This window comes from Choristoneura fumiferana, chromosome Z (genome assembly GCF_025370935.1).
Source record: "Choristoneura fumiferana chromosome Z, NRCan_CFum_1, whole genome shotgun sequence".
Taxonomy (NCBI): domain Eukaryota; kingdom Metazoa; phylum Arthropoda; class Insecta; order Lepidoptera; family Tortricidae; genus Choristoneura; species Choristoneura fumiferana.
Genome location: NC_133472.1, coordinates 9,989,760 through 10,005,492, shown reverse-complemented (window position 1 = coordinate 10,005,492; position 15,733 = coordinate 9,989,760). Strand labels below are relative to the sequence as shown.

Genomic DNA, 15,733 nt, shown 5'->3' with positions numbered 1-15,733 from the left:
TTGGCCGTGGTTATAGAAAGTCAAGGTTGCCCTACATTCCCGGCACAGCCTGCCGTCCGCCCGCTTCTGTTCCCGTAAATAAATCAAAAACACGGGGCTCGATTATAGCGCTAAACTAATACTAGTGGGACAATGGAACTCTCCAAGTTTTCCCATTTGCCCGATTCTAGTACGCATTAGGAATTTTGATTTCGGATAGGAATTTCTCCATGAGTTATTGAGCTAAACTGGGTCGAAACAAGACGAACAAAAAAATCTTGAATGTAAGTAATATAATATAAAGAACGCATTTGTAAACTTTATTAATGCCCCAAGATTCTTGTTGTTTTCAACTGAATGTTTAAAGACACTACGAACTTTTAACTAAGTTTTGTAGGCATTGCCAAAAAGCTTTGTGAATAGCGCGATACATCGTTTAAAGCTGCAATGGGTAGTAGGTATAAACAATTTTCACGCAGTCTAGCTCAAAATCCAAAAAACTCTAAACCGACACTTATACTAATACTAGGTAATAAAGAGGTAAGTACCTATCTTTTGTAATGTTTTACTTAGGTACTTGATTCTCACTCATAATTTCGGGATTTAAACACGACTGCTATATTTAAAATTACCTCTTTTCGACGCATAACACCACAAACGCGAAATACTAACTCTACGCAAAAAACAACTTTACCAAAATATCAACTACGCAAAACAACAACTACGCATAACGCCAACATGGATTTAAGTACAATACTAACCACGCTAAATACCATATACGCGAAATACCAACTGCCACATTACGCGAAATACCAACCTACCATAACGCTCCACCTGATCGATGATGCTAATTTTGGTGAAATGAAAAGATGATGCGATGTGCAACATAATTTACCATGCATTTTCCAATATATTAAGACTTATTGAAGAAGAGATGAAACCGTAAAATTTATTAATTAGCTCAAGGACATGTTTCATTAAGGTTATCAATGGCTTGAACTTGTTCTTGATTGAAATAATGGAAATGTGCTATGTAGCATTGAGAAATCCGACATGCAAGCAGCAGCAGCAGCAGCTTTCTGCTGCTCTAGTTAGCGTTGGATTATTCATGCTATTTCTTAAATCTACATTACTATAATTATAATCTAGGTACTTAGAAAAATAAAACCTCTTTAGATAACGACTGGGTGTTGTTACTTGTTATACATAACTTCGATTGCAAACATTTTACAAGTCCCAGTTGTTACGTTTGTGGTATTTTGCGTAATTAGTAAACTCGCAAAACACCACAAAACGTCAGATTGTTGTTTTGCGTTTGTGGTTTATACGTAGTAGGCATTTAGCATAATCAAATTTAAAATCCGCAAATAACCATAAAACCTTGGGTTGGTATTTCGCGTTTGTGGTGTTATGCGACTGAAGAGTTTCCCTTTTTTTTAACTACCAAACCAATCCTTGAAGTCCTTTTAATAATAGAAAACGCACTATATAGTTATCCCTCACTAATATAAACTAGGTACTTACTAATTATCCCAAGAAAGTACAAAGTTCCAGTGGGACATTTGCAATTGGTAAAAAATTATGTTCGGTTTGACATTCGGGTAGAATAAATAATAGAAAGTTACAGTAATATAACATTTCTAATCAAATTACAGTTTTTGTATGCGAAATCTGTCATTTGATTGCGATCGCAGCATCAGAAACGTTACACAATTCGGCCTCTGAGGCCTTATTGTGTAACACTTGGAATCACAATCGTTTTCACCTCTACTTTCTACACGGTTTAAGACGGAGGTGCGAGATGCGATCGCGAACGTCAGCGCGTTACACAATTCGGCCTCAGGATGTTAAGGTCGCTCAGGACTCGTCGGTTTTGTTCGTTTTCCTGAAGATTCAAATGAGAAAGAAAAACCGATCTTTTGTTTCAATTTCCGAACGGCATTAGCAAACTTTTAAGTATACAATATTGTCAACTGACAGATTAAAAAATTATTACGTAATGCGGTATTTTTGTAAAATTACATACGACATGATTTAGCATTTGCACAGTATGGTTTGTGGTATGGTTTAAAAACAAAAGCTATTGTCAAAAAGTTTTTTCGCGTGAACACCTTCAAAAAACCTCACGTTTCCCAGTACTTTTATGGTTTTAGTTTCACGTGTTTGTTACGAAGTTCATTACACCTAACAGACATTTGTTATGCAAAACTATATTAAAAGTATGTTTATTAAGTTAAATGTTACCTTGTGTATTTTCTTCCAATAGTAATAGAGTATCAAGGAGGGCAATTTATGAATATCCCGTGGCTTCAAAATGTGCACAGTGTGGCGTTATTGTTCTGCTTTTGAGCAACGTTCATACAAAATTTCAAGTTTGAACTATACCATTCAGATGAAATTGGACTCTAGATGGTCACAGAAGATGGGGTTCTAAACATTTTTTGTGAAGTTGTAAAAATGATGATGACGATGATGATTATTAATAAAAGAAGTAATAAGATGAAATTATAATTTTGTTAATTTTGTAAGTAGATAAATACGTAATGTACTTACAAAATAACACAATATTAATACGTAACTTGCGACATATTAATTCGATTTATATATGTACATTTAATAACCGTATTTTGTGGACTCATCCACTCTCATTCCCTGTTTAAAAATACGAGTAACTCGTATACTCAGCATAAAAATCTGGCCCATTCTCCATACAAATAGGTATTTTTTTCTGCAAACATTTGAGGGCCAGATTTTTTGCCAGTATTTTTTTCCCGTAGTTCCTGCTATAAAGTTCAAGCTTTTTTTCATTCCAAATTTCATCAAATTTGGTGCAGTGCTTTAGTTGTGAAAAGTTAAATATTTTTATATGATTAAAGGTCACATTTAGATCCATTCTGAAATATTAAATTACCTACTTCCTAATTCGTGCATTATAAATGGCCTATTTTATCTTCTATCCATTCCTATACTGAGCAGACTGTAAGTACCCTTTAGGTTTTTATTCCCCGACTATTTTTATGGAAACACCTTTTTGTAATGATCGTATCTCTTGATTGTGTTGACTTAGAAGTTTGATTATTTTCACTGCTACAAGGCGTAGGAGGCCTGAGTATTTGATATTAATTACAGCTTGATAGCTCCACGCCTTCCTGCGATAAAGGGTCTTGACAAACGGAAGGACGGACAGATAAACAAATAGACAACAAAGTGATCCTATAAGGGCTCATTGATCCAACTACTTTAAATTTATTATCTCTTATGTAAGTTATTTATGCTAATCTAACCTGAACTAACATAGTATATAGGTACATCATAACTAAACTGACAAAATAGCAACTAAAAATTTAACACATTAAGTTACAAATATTAATCAAAAAGTAGGAGAATAAAACTAATTTAAAAATACAAAATATCGCATTTGACCCGCGACAAGGATCCCAGGATAGGTACTGGTAGCATTGCCACGCTGGATCGTGAGAGTTATCTAAAAATGTAGGGGGGGGGGCATACAAGAACCTTGTTGTTTACGGCAGTACTTTATCACAAAACAGATACTTTATGAACGTAAACAGGTACCGATTCCTATACATCAGTTTGATTTTTTTACGTTGGTTTTAATGTCGAATTAGATCAGACCGTCGTCTGAAATACGGAACCCTAAAAACTACCTAAATAAGACGTATCTAAAATGGCAAAAATTGGATTGCTACCTCGTTCTTTCAGAAGTCACTGACTTTGCGAAACTTGCCAGTTTGTGGGAAATTAGACATTGGATCGAAATGTCGCTATGTGTATGGAAAATTGACAATTGTCACCGAAATGTATAAAATGTAGCCAACATAGCTTTATGTTGGCTACACTGCTACATATCCAATGAGCAAATGAGTTGAGGTGCCGGGCAACGTCGACGTCTTTATCCGACCCAAACAAGGATTACCGACAAAGCCCTTAGCGACCAAGTCAGAGTTCGCGATTATACAAACATCGTTACCACTATTGCTGTGTTCCGATCTGTATAATTCCAGTCATATGCCTAACACAACTATTAATACATCATAAATAATACAAGGTAGCATCACACAAGCAATAACACAACTATTAATACATCATAAATAATACATAAAATATAACAATATAAATACGAAACTTTGTAAGTCAGTTTGTTTTTTTGTTGCCTTTTTACGTCTAAACCGCTGATCTGATTTAGATGAAATTCAGTAAGTGTTTCTGTGGAGGGCATTAATACTTAATTTTTAGTTTTATTTTTCATTTTTGTTTCTTTTTTGAAGTATACTAACGTTTTTTTATAAATTTGGTTGGAAAACGAGCAAGTGAGACACCCGCAACACCAAAGGATAACAGATTCGTTACCGGCCATGACAAGATCTTACTTTCCACGCCGAAACACAATAGCATAATACTGCTACTTGGCGGTAGGTTCAGTAAGATGGTGGTAGTGATCAGAAACGGACTTGCACAAGACCTTTGAATCATGGATATAAATAAATAGGTGGGTATGTTTAATCTAAACGTAGATTTTATTTGCATAAGTACTTTTAAATTTCTGCCGTCCCATGTGTAGGCGAAGCTATATATGTAACAGTATCATAAATTGTTAAATTAATTCTTGTACACATATTTAGGTCGCAGCTGCTACGTTGAAATTAATAAGTACGTACATTACGGTCTCTAAAATCTAAATTGCACTATTAAATCTAGGTGCAGAACTAACTTGATTGATATTGTACATTTTTAAATATGTACTTGTCGGTTTCTTGCTGTTTTGATTAAAACAAACAAATTAAGTTTTCTATAAATAAATAAATATCACGGGACAATTTACACCAATTGACCTAGTCCCAAAGTAAGCTTAGCAAAGCTGGTGTTATGTGTACTAAGCAACGGATAAATATATAGATATAGATACATACTTAAATATATATTAAACACCCAAGACTCGAGAACAAACATTCGTATTATTCATACAAATATCTGCCCCGACACGGGAATCGAACCCGGGACCTCAAGCTTCGTAGTCAGGTTCTCTAACCACTAGGCCATCTGGTCGTTCTATGCCTCTAATTTTATGTTTTTCTTGGCAAGGATGTTATGGCACAATGTTTTGCAAGGGGACCATTCAATCAAAAAATAGTTTTACAGGTATATATAATAAGGGCTCAGACGAGAAAAATCATCCCGACTTTACGTAGGTACCTACCCTAAGATTTTTTTCAATACTTCATTTAAGCTCATTGTTGGCCTTGACATATTATTATAATATACTCATGCAAAATTACATCTTTCTAGCACTGACAATCTCTAAGCTAAGCCGCGAACGGACGGACAGATAAGGTAAAACTTTAGGAGTTTCTTAAGGACTACGGAACCCTACACGAAAAAGGTACACACTGCGCGTCAAATTCACGAGACACTGATCAAAATAAGTACATACCCGTAGTATAGTACCGCATTTACCGCGTAAAGGGTATTGAACATCTACATCTAAGTTAAGATTGGATTCAAAGGCACTCCGGACCCGTTTCCATTTAATTGCATTGTCTTAGGTTATACCGGGTAAGGTAAACAAAGTCGAAGGCCAGTCCCTAGCCACGCTTCATCGGGCACCCCAACGCTCGACGATCCTCGTATTCTTACTTCTAAACTAAGAAGATGCGGGTTTCTGAATTTTTCCGACGTTTTTCGATTCCTTGCTTGTACTTGGGCTGGGGTTAGGTAGCTTTAACTACTTAGTCGAATTGGACATGAAAATAATATCTTAGTTTTCAATTGCCATTGTTGAGATAGAGCATAAACGCTGAAAAAACTCGTTTGTTATACGGGGACATTTAATTTTGACATTACGAGGACCTTTATTACACCTAAGTATGTACAATGTGAAAATTGTAGGTATGTGTTATACTAGTAAAAGCACCTAATTATAAAAATTAAAGGTCAACATATAACAGCAATGTATATGTATCGTACGAACAGCAATGGCTTAGTAATAGGGACCATAGAAATAAGTAATTATGGAAATTCATAGTTCTTTCTTCTTATACAGATTGCAGATGCCTGTAAATTTTCTTTAAGATTTTCTAACTGTACCTAAATAGCTCTGACTCAAATGTCTTATTTCAAATGAGGTATCGCTATCGTTAATTTTAATGTAGAGCTAAAATAAGATTAAAGTCGCTTAGCAAATAAACATTAAAGCATGAAAATTATAACTTCACAGTCACTAAGCTTAATGGACTACTAATCATTATAATATAAGGTTTCGTATGCTGGTTAACCTCATTTACCGTGTATTACTATGTATACAGTCTTTGCACTTAGATACCAACCAATATTCAAGTAATTATTTTTTTCTAAATTTTAACTCTTGCTCTGCTTAATGATAAAAAAATATTTTTCTCAATGCAAATACCTACCTGATGATATTCAATATAGGTAGGTACCCACGTACTTCTTAAAGCTTTTTCATTTTAAATAGGTGTAAGTAAGTAGTTACTATTGTTTTGCTCAAAGTACGATCAGTTCTGATTTTCGTATTATCTTTTCCTTTACTTCCAGACAAGTTTCCAAAGTGTTTTATTTGGAAGAGCCTGCGAAGTAAAAAGTTATTGTAGAGGCATTTACATTAGGTAGGTATATAAGTTATGTGCGAACAACTGTGAATACTTTGTGCGTATATGAGTACATTTACAACGAACTCGGGTGAGATGGTTCGCGCTGAACTTTGAATTAGATTTAATCAATCCAAACTATCCAGGCGTCGTCAACCGTCCCTTAATACAAACACATTATGAAACACAATGGTTTAAGTATTTCCAATCTGCAGTTTATTTAAGACTCCATCCGAAACTCGATTTGTGATTTTAATGCCGACTGCGGAAATCTTGACAGAATTGTAGGTGATTGCTTACTGAAATGCTTTTTTTAGGATCTCGTCGGCAAGACGGCGTAAATGGGATCGTTTTAGTTTCATCCGTCTGTTTATCAAAATTATTTTACTCTGTCAATTTAAAGCCGCTTTTAATTAAATGTATGTCTTACCTAAACCGCTTCTACTTGGTGAATTTGTATGGAATCGTAAGTTTATTTTGTAAAATTTTGTACAGTTTAGTTAACGCGTAATATCTCAAGGCTCGCCATGCTAATGCCCAATAGATGACACTGTTCTGTCACCTTTATTCAAAGTCTCAATATTTTTATCAATTTAGGCTATAACAAGCACTTATGAACGTCAAAAAAATCTACCACCCCTTCGGAAACGACTCCCACACGAGGTATATTTTTTTCATCACACTTGCTCGTCAATGATGTTATTCCATGCCTGTATACTAAAGGACAAAGGCCTAAATTGTTCCCGCCGGAAGTAATAGATTTACGTATAGTTCTTTCTCCCCAGGGAGGAAAAATTTAGTTTTAAATTTTGCAAACAAGTTAGTAGGTTGGGTACGTCATTTCAGACTAAAGAGGTTTCAAATCAGCCAACGTTTTATTTGTATTTAAAGATACAACTAAGCTATGGCCCAATTTTACACCACAAAACTTATGTACACTTCACAAAACTTCGTTATTTTTATATTTTAAATTTATATCAAATTGTTTGCAATAATTTTAGTATAGTTATTTGTGCAACAAGAGAGCAAAGTCGTTTTTTGGTGCGAGTGTTGATTTTGAATCCCGAGTAAGCGAAGGATTCTACAATTGAATCACGAGCGATAGCGAGTGATTCTAGGTTAGAATCCTGAGATCAGCGAGGGATTCAAACACACGAGATGCAAAAAAACTTGCAAGATGATGAAAATCATTGGGTGTATCACGAGCAGTAAAGCGATTACAAACTCGAGTCATTAAAAAACCTCGGCCTTCGGCGTCGGGCTTCTAATAGACTCTCATTAATAATCCCCTTCTTACGGCCCTTAACGCACAATGTACTAATAAACAGATTTATATTGTTTAATGACTTACTTGCGGTAAGGAAATATCGCCAATGCGAATCTGAATTATTTTCAAACATCTCTGTCGGTGATATAATCATTAATTTTATAATACTTACCACAAAGAAAGCGATACAGAAAATAGGTACACAGGAGAAAATTACAAGGTAAGCAATCGCTTCAGAGCGATCCCTTCCAAGCAACCTTTTTTAGAACGTTTATTTACCTACCTTATTATATGTTCTTTCTTATCCTTAATTTCTTAATGCACCAATCCATAATCCAGGTTTTTTAAGCTTTTCAAATAACTGCACTTTGTTGTCTTCGGTCAGCCTTTTAGATTCCAAATACCTACTTTACGTGATCGATTTTCCTTGATTGAGGCACTGTCAAAGAAGTTGCTAATTATTGAATCGCTTGGTTCAATGAAAGCATGTTGTCTATCCCTGATCGATGGTGGTCCTGATTATTGTGACACGAATGCGTTTAACAGGCGTGTGCGATGTAACAAGCTGGGCAGTTGTGGCAGCGGAGGCAGTGTGGCCCGGCAGAGCGGCCAGACAGGGTCTCCAGGGGCTCGCCTCCGACACATCTCCCTGCGTCAAGCGGAATGGGCCATAATGTAAATATCATCCTGCCAACGTATTTGTTCGGGCCGAAATGGCTCTACAGATGAGAGGACGAATCCTCTTTCTATTGTTTTGCGCATTCGTTGCGGGAAAAAAGAATGGTAAGTAAATATTGTTTGTATTTAAATAAATACTATTGTCTGTCTCTTTGTTTTTAGAGACGCATGTCTGTGCATACATTACTCAGCTTTGGAGCCATAGGTATTTTTAATCTTGTTTGGATAAAGGCTATCGAGTTCGGATTGTTTGTTTTTTTTAACTGATTCTAGGTCGTACGTTTCGTAGCATTAATGACTTGAACTGCTGTCAGTCTGTACAAAACAAAAAAAGCGTGTATTTCCGTATTCCATGAGAAAGCTTAGCGAAGTTTATTCTTAGTACTCATAGGTAATTCATAATTCATAGGTATTTCAGGTTAGAAATACCAGTATTTTTTTTTTGTTTCACTTCTGGCTTTTCATTTACTCAATGGGCACATTTTTTCTCGTTTAGTACTATTAACATCGCTTGCTACAACTTTATTACCATTACTTACGGATCTATTATACTAACATGTAGTTATAATGCGCTTTCCTTTCCCACAAGCTCCATAGCATAGCAAGGCGATATCAATATAGTTACACTAGCGTTTACCCGCGGCTTCGCACGCACGCGTAAAACAATAGATACAGCAGTTGAATTGAAATTCCGGGATTTTAATAATTTACCGTGGGAATTTCCTAAAATTATATACATTGTGCTTTTCATTGACGTTAAATTAAAACAACCATGCCAAATTTCATGACTCTAAACCCAGCGGTTGTTATTTCGAGATTTTATACCTATTCCGTAGGAATATCGGGATAAAAAGTAGCCTATGTGTTATTCTAGATGTCCAGCTATCTACACACTAAATTTCATGACTCTAAGCCCAGCGGTTATTAGTTCAAGATTTTATCCCTATCCCGTGGGAACATCGGCAAAGTATCCTAAGTGCTAATCCAGGTTATAAACTAACTTTTTTCCAAATTTCATCCAAATCCGTCCTGCCGTTTCAACGTGAAGAAGTACCAAACATACTCACTCACTCACTCACAAACTTTCACATTTATAATATTAGTAGGATAGGATTTCATCACACTTGTATGTAATTTATTAGAGAAAGAGAGAAACAGGCGACCTCTCTTTAAAACAGACTAGGCAAAGAACGACAGCGGACTAGATAAATAGCGCCACCCCTTCACTAATTAAAACTATAATTCAGCAATGGCTAAAAGCTATTGCTACGAAAATTCCGCTCAAATGTATTTTTTAGTAGTTCCAGAAAATAGAGGCACTTTATACTGAATCCTGCTGAACTTATTGTTCAAGGATGGCAGTGTCTTATCGAAGACAAATGTCGTCCCAAACAATTCAAATTAATTAAGTAAATAGGTACTAAAGCCGAATCAGCTTTGGTAGTCGGCTCGTGGGGTCTAAAACACACCTCTGAGTTTTTCGGAAATTAATTTTACGTTTTAAATTTACCGCGAAGTTTAAGGTGCATCCTGGCTGTAACATAACCTTTTATTAAAACATAGTTAGGGACCGAGTATACTCGTACGCTCGTTCGTACCCTTAGTTCGTACCCAATAAAATTATCTAACGCCATCTGGGGGGAAGTGCTCTCAATCTATACCCACAAAAGATAGGAAAATTTACTCAAAAGAAACGTTCCTTTTGCTTTAAAAAAAATACATAACTGCAGCAAAAATCTTTGGGGAAACAAGTCATGCCTTTTTACTTTTTTTATAAAATAGAAAGAATGTTTACATTTAATGGCCTTACTTTAACATAATATATTTATTAGAAAAATTTGATCCGTGTGATTGATCCTATCGATTTATATGTCGCTAGCGACCCACCCCGGCTTCGCACGGGCAAAATAAAAAATAAAAAACGGCCAAGTGCGAGTCGGACTCCCGCACGAAAGGTTCCATACCTATACAACATTAGACATTAGCAAAAAAACGGCAAAGAAAAACCGTTTGTTGTATGGGAGAGCCCCCTTAAATAATTATTATATTCTGCTTTTAGTATTTGTTGTTATAGCGGCAATTAGTAGGTATACATAAAAATAAAGGCTATGATTTTTATATCTTACTAGCTCTTGCCCGCGGCTTCGCTCGCGTTAAATTTGGGGTTCAAAAATCAACCTACATACGTAATTAACTATAATTCGTACCAACTTTGAAACCCTGTTTCGCTAATTCAGGGGTGGAATTTTTGAAAACGTTTAAGTACTACGTGTTTCTTTTGCCCGCGACTTCATACACGACACGATATAGGATTATATCCCGAGAAATTGTTAAGTTCCCGCGGGACATTTATGGTTCTTTATGGTACGGGACTGTTATGATCTATTTTAATATTTTTAATTGTCGATTAGAAACACATTGTAGCTTTATATTATTGAAAAATTTTGAAAATCTGCCTCGTAATTGAAACTTTTTTTTTTAAAGTAGTATGTCAATCAAGGATAGTGTATCTTTCTATTGATAGAGTAAGAACAACATACCACAACTTTTATCCTGCGAAAGTATAAAATTCCCGCGGGATAAAAATAAGTATGTTTAAAAAAACACTAATAGACGTTCCTGATAGCCTGATAGTGAATAAATTAATATGAATTCGAATATGACTATAGTAATTGGCTCAGACTTGAATAAATTAATATGAATTCGAATATGACTATAGTAATTGGCTCAGACTTACTATTCTCCGGAAAAATTAGAAATTCCCGCGGGATAGAAGTAAGTAAATATAACTTCGGGGCCGATTCTAAAAATTCTTTCAGCAGTAAAAAGCTTTAAATGCCTGATTGACAAAGGCGAATTTTCCTCGGCAAAATGCAAAAATAAGTGGATCGACCGAGCAAAACATTTTTCACTCAGAAAGCTGTACTGTTTCTGATTGAAATAGGTCATTTTTGTACCGAACAAGTGTAAAGTTCCCGTAGGACAGAAATTACTATTTTAACCCCATTTCTAATTCTTTTATTGCTAATCAGAGTCTGTTACTTTCTATTAGTGTTTTTTTTAAAGAGCCTCGAAGTTGAATTAACTTATATCCATCCCGTGGGAATTTTGCATTTTCCCGTAGGAAAAGTAGCCTACGTGAGTGAGTGTGGTTTTCTATTGGTGAAAGAATTTCTAAAATCAGCCACGAAGTTAAATTCACTTTCTTCTATCCCGCAGGAATTTCGCATTTTTCCTAAAATAAAGTAGCCTCCGTCAATCGGGGATAGTGTAGCTAGTTGTTGGTGAAAGAATTTTTAAAAGCAGTGCCAAAATTGAATTAACTTATTTCTATACCGCGGGAATTTTTCATTTTCCCGGGAAAAAAGTATCCTATGCCAATCAGGAATACTGTAGCTTACTTTTGGTGAAAAAAATTGTAAAATCAGACCGTAAGTTGAATTAACTTATCTATCCCACGGGATTTTTGTATTTTGCCGAAGAAGAGTAGTTTATACTAATAATGAAAGTGTAAGTAGCTTTCTATTGGTGAAAGAATTTTTTGAAATCAGCCCCAAAGTTGAATTTAGTTTTTTCTATCCCTTGGCAATTTTGTAATTTCCCGATGAAAAAGTAGCCTTTGTCATTTGGGGATAGTCATATCACATAATATATAAGATTTTTTTTAAATCAGCTCCGAAATCGAATTAGTTTATTTCTATCCCGAGGGAATTTTATATTATCCCGGATAAAAAGTAACCTATGTCAATCAAGGATATTGTAGCTTACTAACGGTCAAAGAATTTTTTTATCGGCTCTATAGTTTCAGAAATTCGATTACAAACAAAGAAACGAAAAAGGTTTAGATATTTCCCTATCCCGTGGGAATTTCGAAAAATCCTTCACCTCTACAATACTTCAGGTACATGTATGCCAAATTTCAAGTCTCTATTTAGGCTGTGCGTTGTCTGTCAGTCAGCCAGTCAGTCAGTCACGGTACTTTTTTATGTGTAATAGATAGATTCGGTTCTGTCCTCCGGTGTGGCAAGTGTATTTTTAAAAAGCTCTGAATACGGTTTTGTTATTTATCTAATGAAATGTTTCCTTGCGATAAATTTTCCTCTCTTCAATATTTATACTACTTTGGTACCAACCAACTAAGCAAGTTTCATTAATAGGTAAGGGCGATAATTTATAGCTAGAGTCAGATAATGTTGGACGTTTTATACCTATAACAGAAGTTATGTAACATGACGTTACGTGTAAGATAGTCCGGTCGCACCATTACGGTGAACGGTAACATCGTAAGGAAATCTGATCACACCTACAAATTCCATGGTATAATAGGACATACATGTTATCGGTGATACTTTGGTAATTCGGTAATACCACAGAAGCTATAAAATCGAGGCAGCTTTCAGTTGTATTTAATGCTTGCAATCGGGTTGGCAGCGGTTTGCTTAATTGCCAAAATACAGCTGCATATTTATTATTACGCAGTATCACCAAATTGCCAAGTATCACCACAAAGCCAAGGTTTGCCCTATCTGAAATTCTCGAGCCGCTGTAGATTCGCGTGTGAAGAGGATCATTTTGAGAGGTCTGTGCCCAAAATGGAGACAGAGATAACGAAAAACAACTAGGTTACGTTTTTTTTTTACATAAGACTGACCCGTAATTTTGATCCCATCTCACCTGAACAAAAGTGCTGATAAGGCCAAAGACGTATTTAATAAAACATGTACCTACCTGCATGTACTATTTTTGACTCTTTAACTCACTCTTTGTCCGTCTCTAACTGTTGCTCCTCTCAGCCACTCAAAAGTTGACTGTTAGAGATCCCTTAAAGTTTAAAGGGATAAGTCCGCTTTGTACAAGTATCCTATTCTTTTGTATAATAAAGAGTATACATACAAGACATACATACATGTTTATCATTTATATATTTTTCCAGATGACTTAGAGATATTCAACGTATTGTCAGTGGTTGGCGAAGGGTTACCCGATGGGGTCTCCCGAGTGCCGGGCCGCTGCCAAACCCCCTCGACCCCTGAGGTGGAACACTCAGCTTTCCACCTCAACGAAAATGCTAGCCTGCACCAGCTTACTTCGGGAATGTTCTACAACACCTTCCCCGAGGACTTCTCTGTGCTGACAGTAATCCGGTTGCCAGGTAAATAATTATTTTTTGTTGCTAAGTGAAGAAAAAAAACAATTTATTTAAAATAAGAATATTTTGAGCCCTGCATTTAATTTTATATGAAACAAGGTGTAGGAGCTAAAGTTCTTTCTTCGTATCACTGGCTTCGACAATGCCCGCGTGAGCACACTGCACAGCCTCCACACTCACCCACGGCTCAGGTGACACTGACGCTGTGCACTTACACACGAACACACGAGACAGTGTATGTGTGCCTTTAGACATACACTACAGTAGGTACTTATTTGTTTCGTATAAAATTAACAGTTATATTTAAACTAAAATTATTCAAATTCAAAATCTAATTTACTCGTAAAACTACTTACCGTATCGTAGTCATGCATTTGCTCTAAAGTTTATTTTTATAATATTCAAAAGCTCTAAAATTAACATCACTATTCTTCAATTCATAGTTTTAAAATGAATAGAATTACAAGTTGTTCCTTTAGGCAAATATAATGCACATAACCCTGCTAAAATGGTCATAGGTAAAATCTCAATACAAATACTGTTCCCATTTCAATCATTGGCAATTCTATCTTTGGAATTGCCGAACTAAATAATATCTTTATTGTGATATGCAAAAAATACCTAAGTACTTCATTGTACGTTTAAATCTCCGCTAGCCAATGGCTTCCGAACTCACTTAGTCAAATAGGTCACTAGTAATTGAGACAATGCAGATCAATTACTATAACTCTAAAACAAATGAAAACGAAATGAAGGGTGACGTGATGCGAGCCAGAATAACATTATAAGCTACCTACTCTGAAAACATCGACATCTATGTAATACATAGATGTCAAAGTCTGAAAAGGACAAAAAGATTTCAGCATTGATTACCTACGATGCGTAGAGACGCATTGATAAATCAAGCGGAACAGCAATTTTTGATCATTTTTACATACTTAAGTGACAAAATTATACATGGTAGTTACTGGGATAGTCTTTGAATTAAATAAATAAAAATAAATAATGCCCGGTGGCTGCTTGCAATACCTTTCGCGTTCACCATCTCTTACTACCCTCACTCTATACCAAGACTGGCCAATAGATTTTCTAGGTTGGTAAAATTCGTCTGAGGCGGCGCCGGGCAACTACTTTCAGAGGTACCTAACTACAAAATGATTACTCGTGCTATTAACTGCCATACCGATCAACGCCATCATCTGCGTTGGCGGGCAATTTCAAATGCTTTGGCGGTGGCCCGCGCGTCTGGGTTTGACCAGCCTTGCTCTATACCGTGTGACTGAAAGAAGTGGTGAAAACGATCGCAAATGACAGAGGCAAAATATTTTTTTTATGGTATCTCCAATTCCAATAGATGTAAAATGCGAGGGTGATTTTTTTTTTCTCGACTAACCCTATATTGGTGGGTATCGTTGGATAGGTCTTTAGTAGTAGTTTAAGAGTAAATAGCAGCTTAAGGTATAAAATATACCTAAGCTTAGAAGATTCCGTACTCAATTCGAAATCCTTAGAAAAATATTATTTTTTTTTTTCGTAATGGCTACGGAATCCTATTTTGGGCGTATCCGACACGCTCTTGGCTGTTTTTTTTTACATAAAACTGACCGTGATTAACCCTTATCTCACCGGATGTTAAGTGCAGATGAGGCCAAAGGTGTATGTCACTGGTTTACTAGTTTTTTGAAGAGCCCTAGATTGTTTTATTCGGAAATACAAACGACGGAGGCGAATTCCATTCCTTAGCAGTTCGCCTTAGGACCCAGACCCAGGTTTACCAGAGTCTAAATCAAAAGCAGTGTACTAAATAGCGGAAAACACCATTCTCAAAGGAAGTATCGGGAAACATCTCATCTAAATTTGGTACTTTTCCACCCTCGTTGAACAACCTACTATTTTTAACTCACCATCACGCCAATCTAGTTACACTTGTCAAATATTGACATAAATACAATATTTTCCTGTTCCGAAATCTCGATCACAAAACACATTCATCAAATAAAATGTAACGCAATCAATCAAGTTCAATTACATCTA

General features: G+C 35.8%; 1 protein-coding gene across 2 annotated transcripts in view; it reads left to right on the top strand.

Moving 5' to 3' along the window:
• Positions 1–8,424: 8,424 nt before the first annotated feature.
• Positions 8,425–15,733, top strand: part of LOC141426729 (uncharacterized) — a 33,735-nt gene continuing 26,426 nt past the window's right edge. For both annotated transcript variants that reach the window (XM_074085874.1, XM_074085864.1), the window contains exons 1-2: positions 8,425–8,655; positions 13,484–13,702. In XM_074085874.1, coding sequence (XP_073941975.1) covers positions 8,586–8,655; positions 13,484–13,702 — 289 coding nt within the window. In that variant the 5' untranslated portion in view covers positions 8,425–8,585. The remainder of the gene's footprint in view (positions 8,656–13,483; positions 13,703–15,733) is intronic.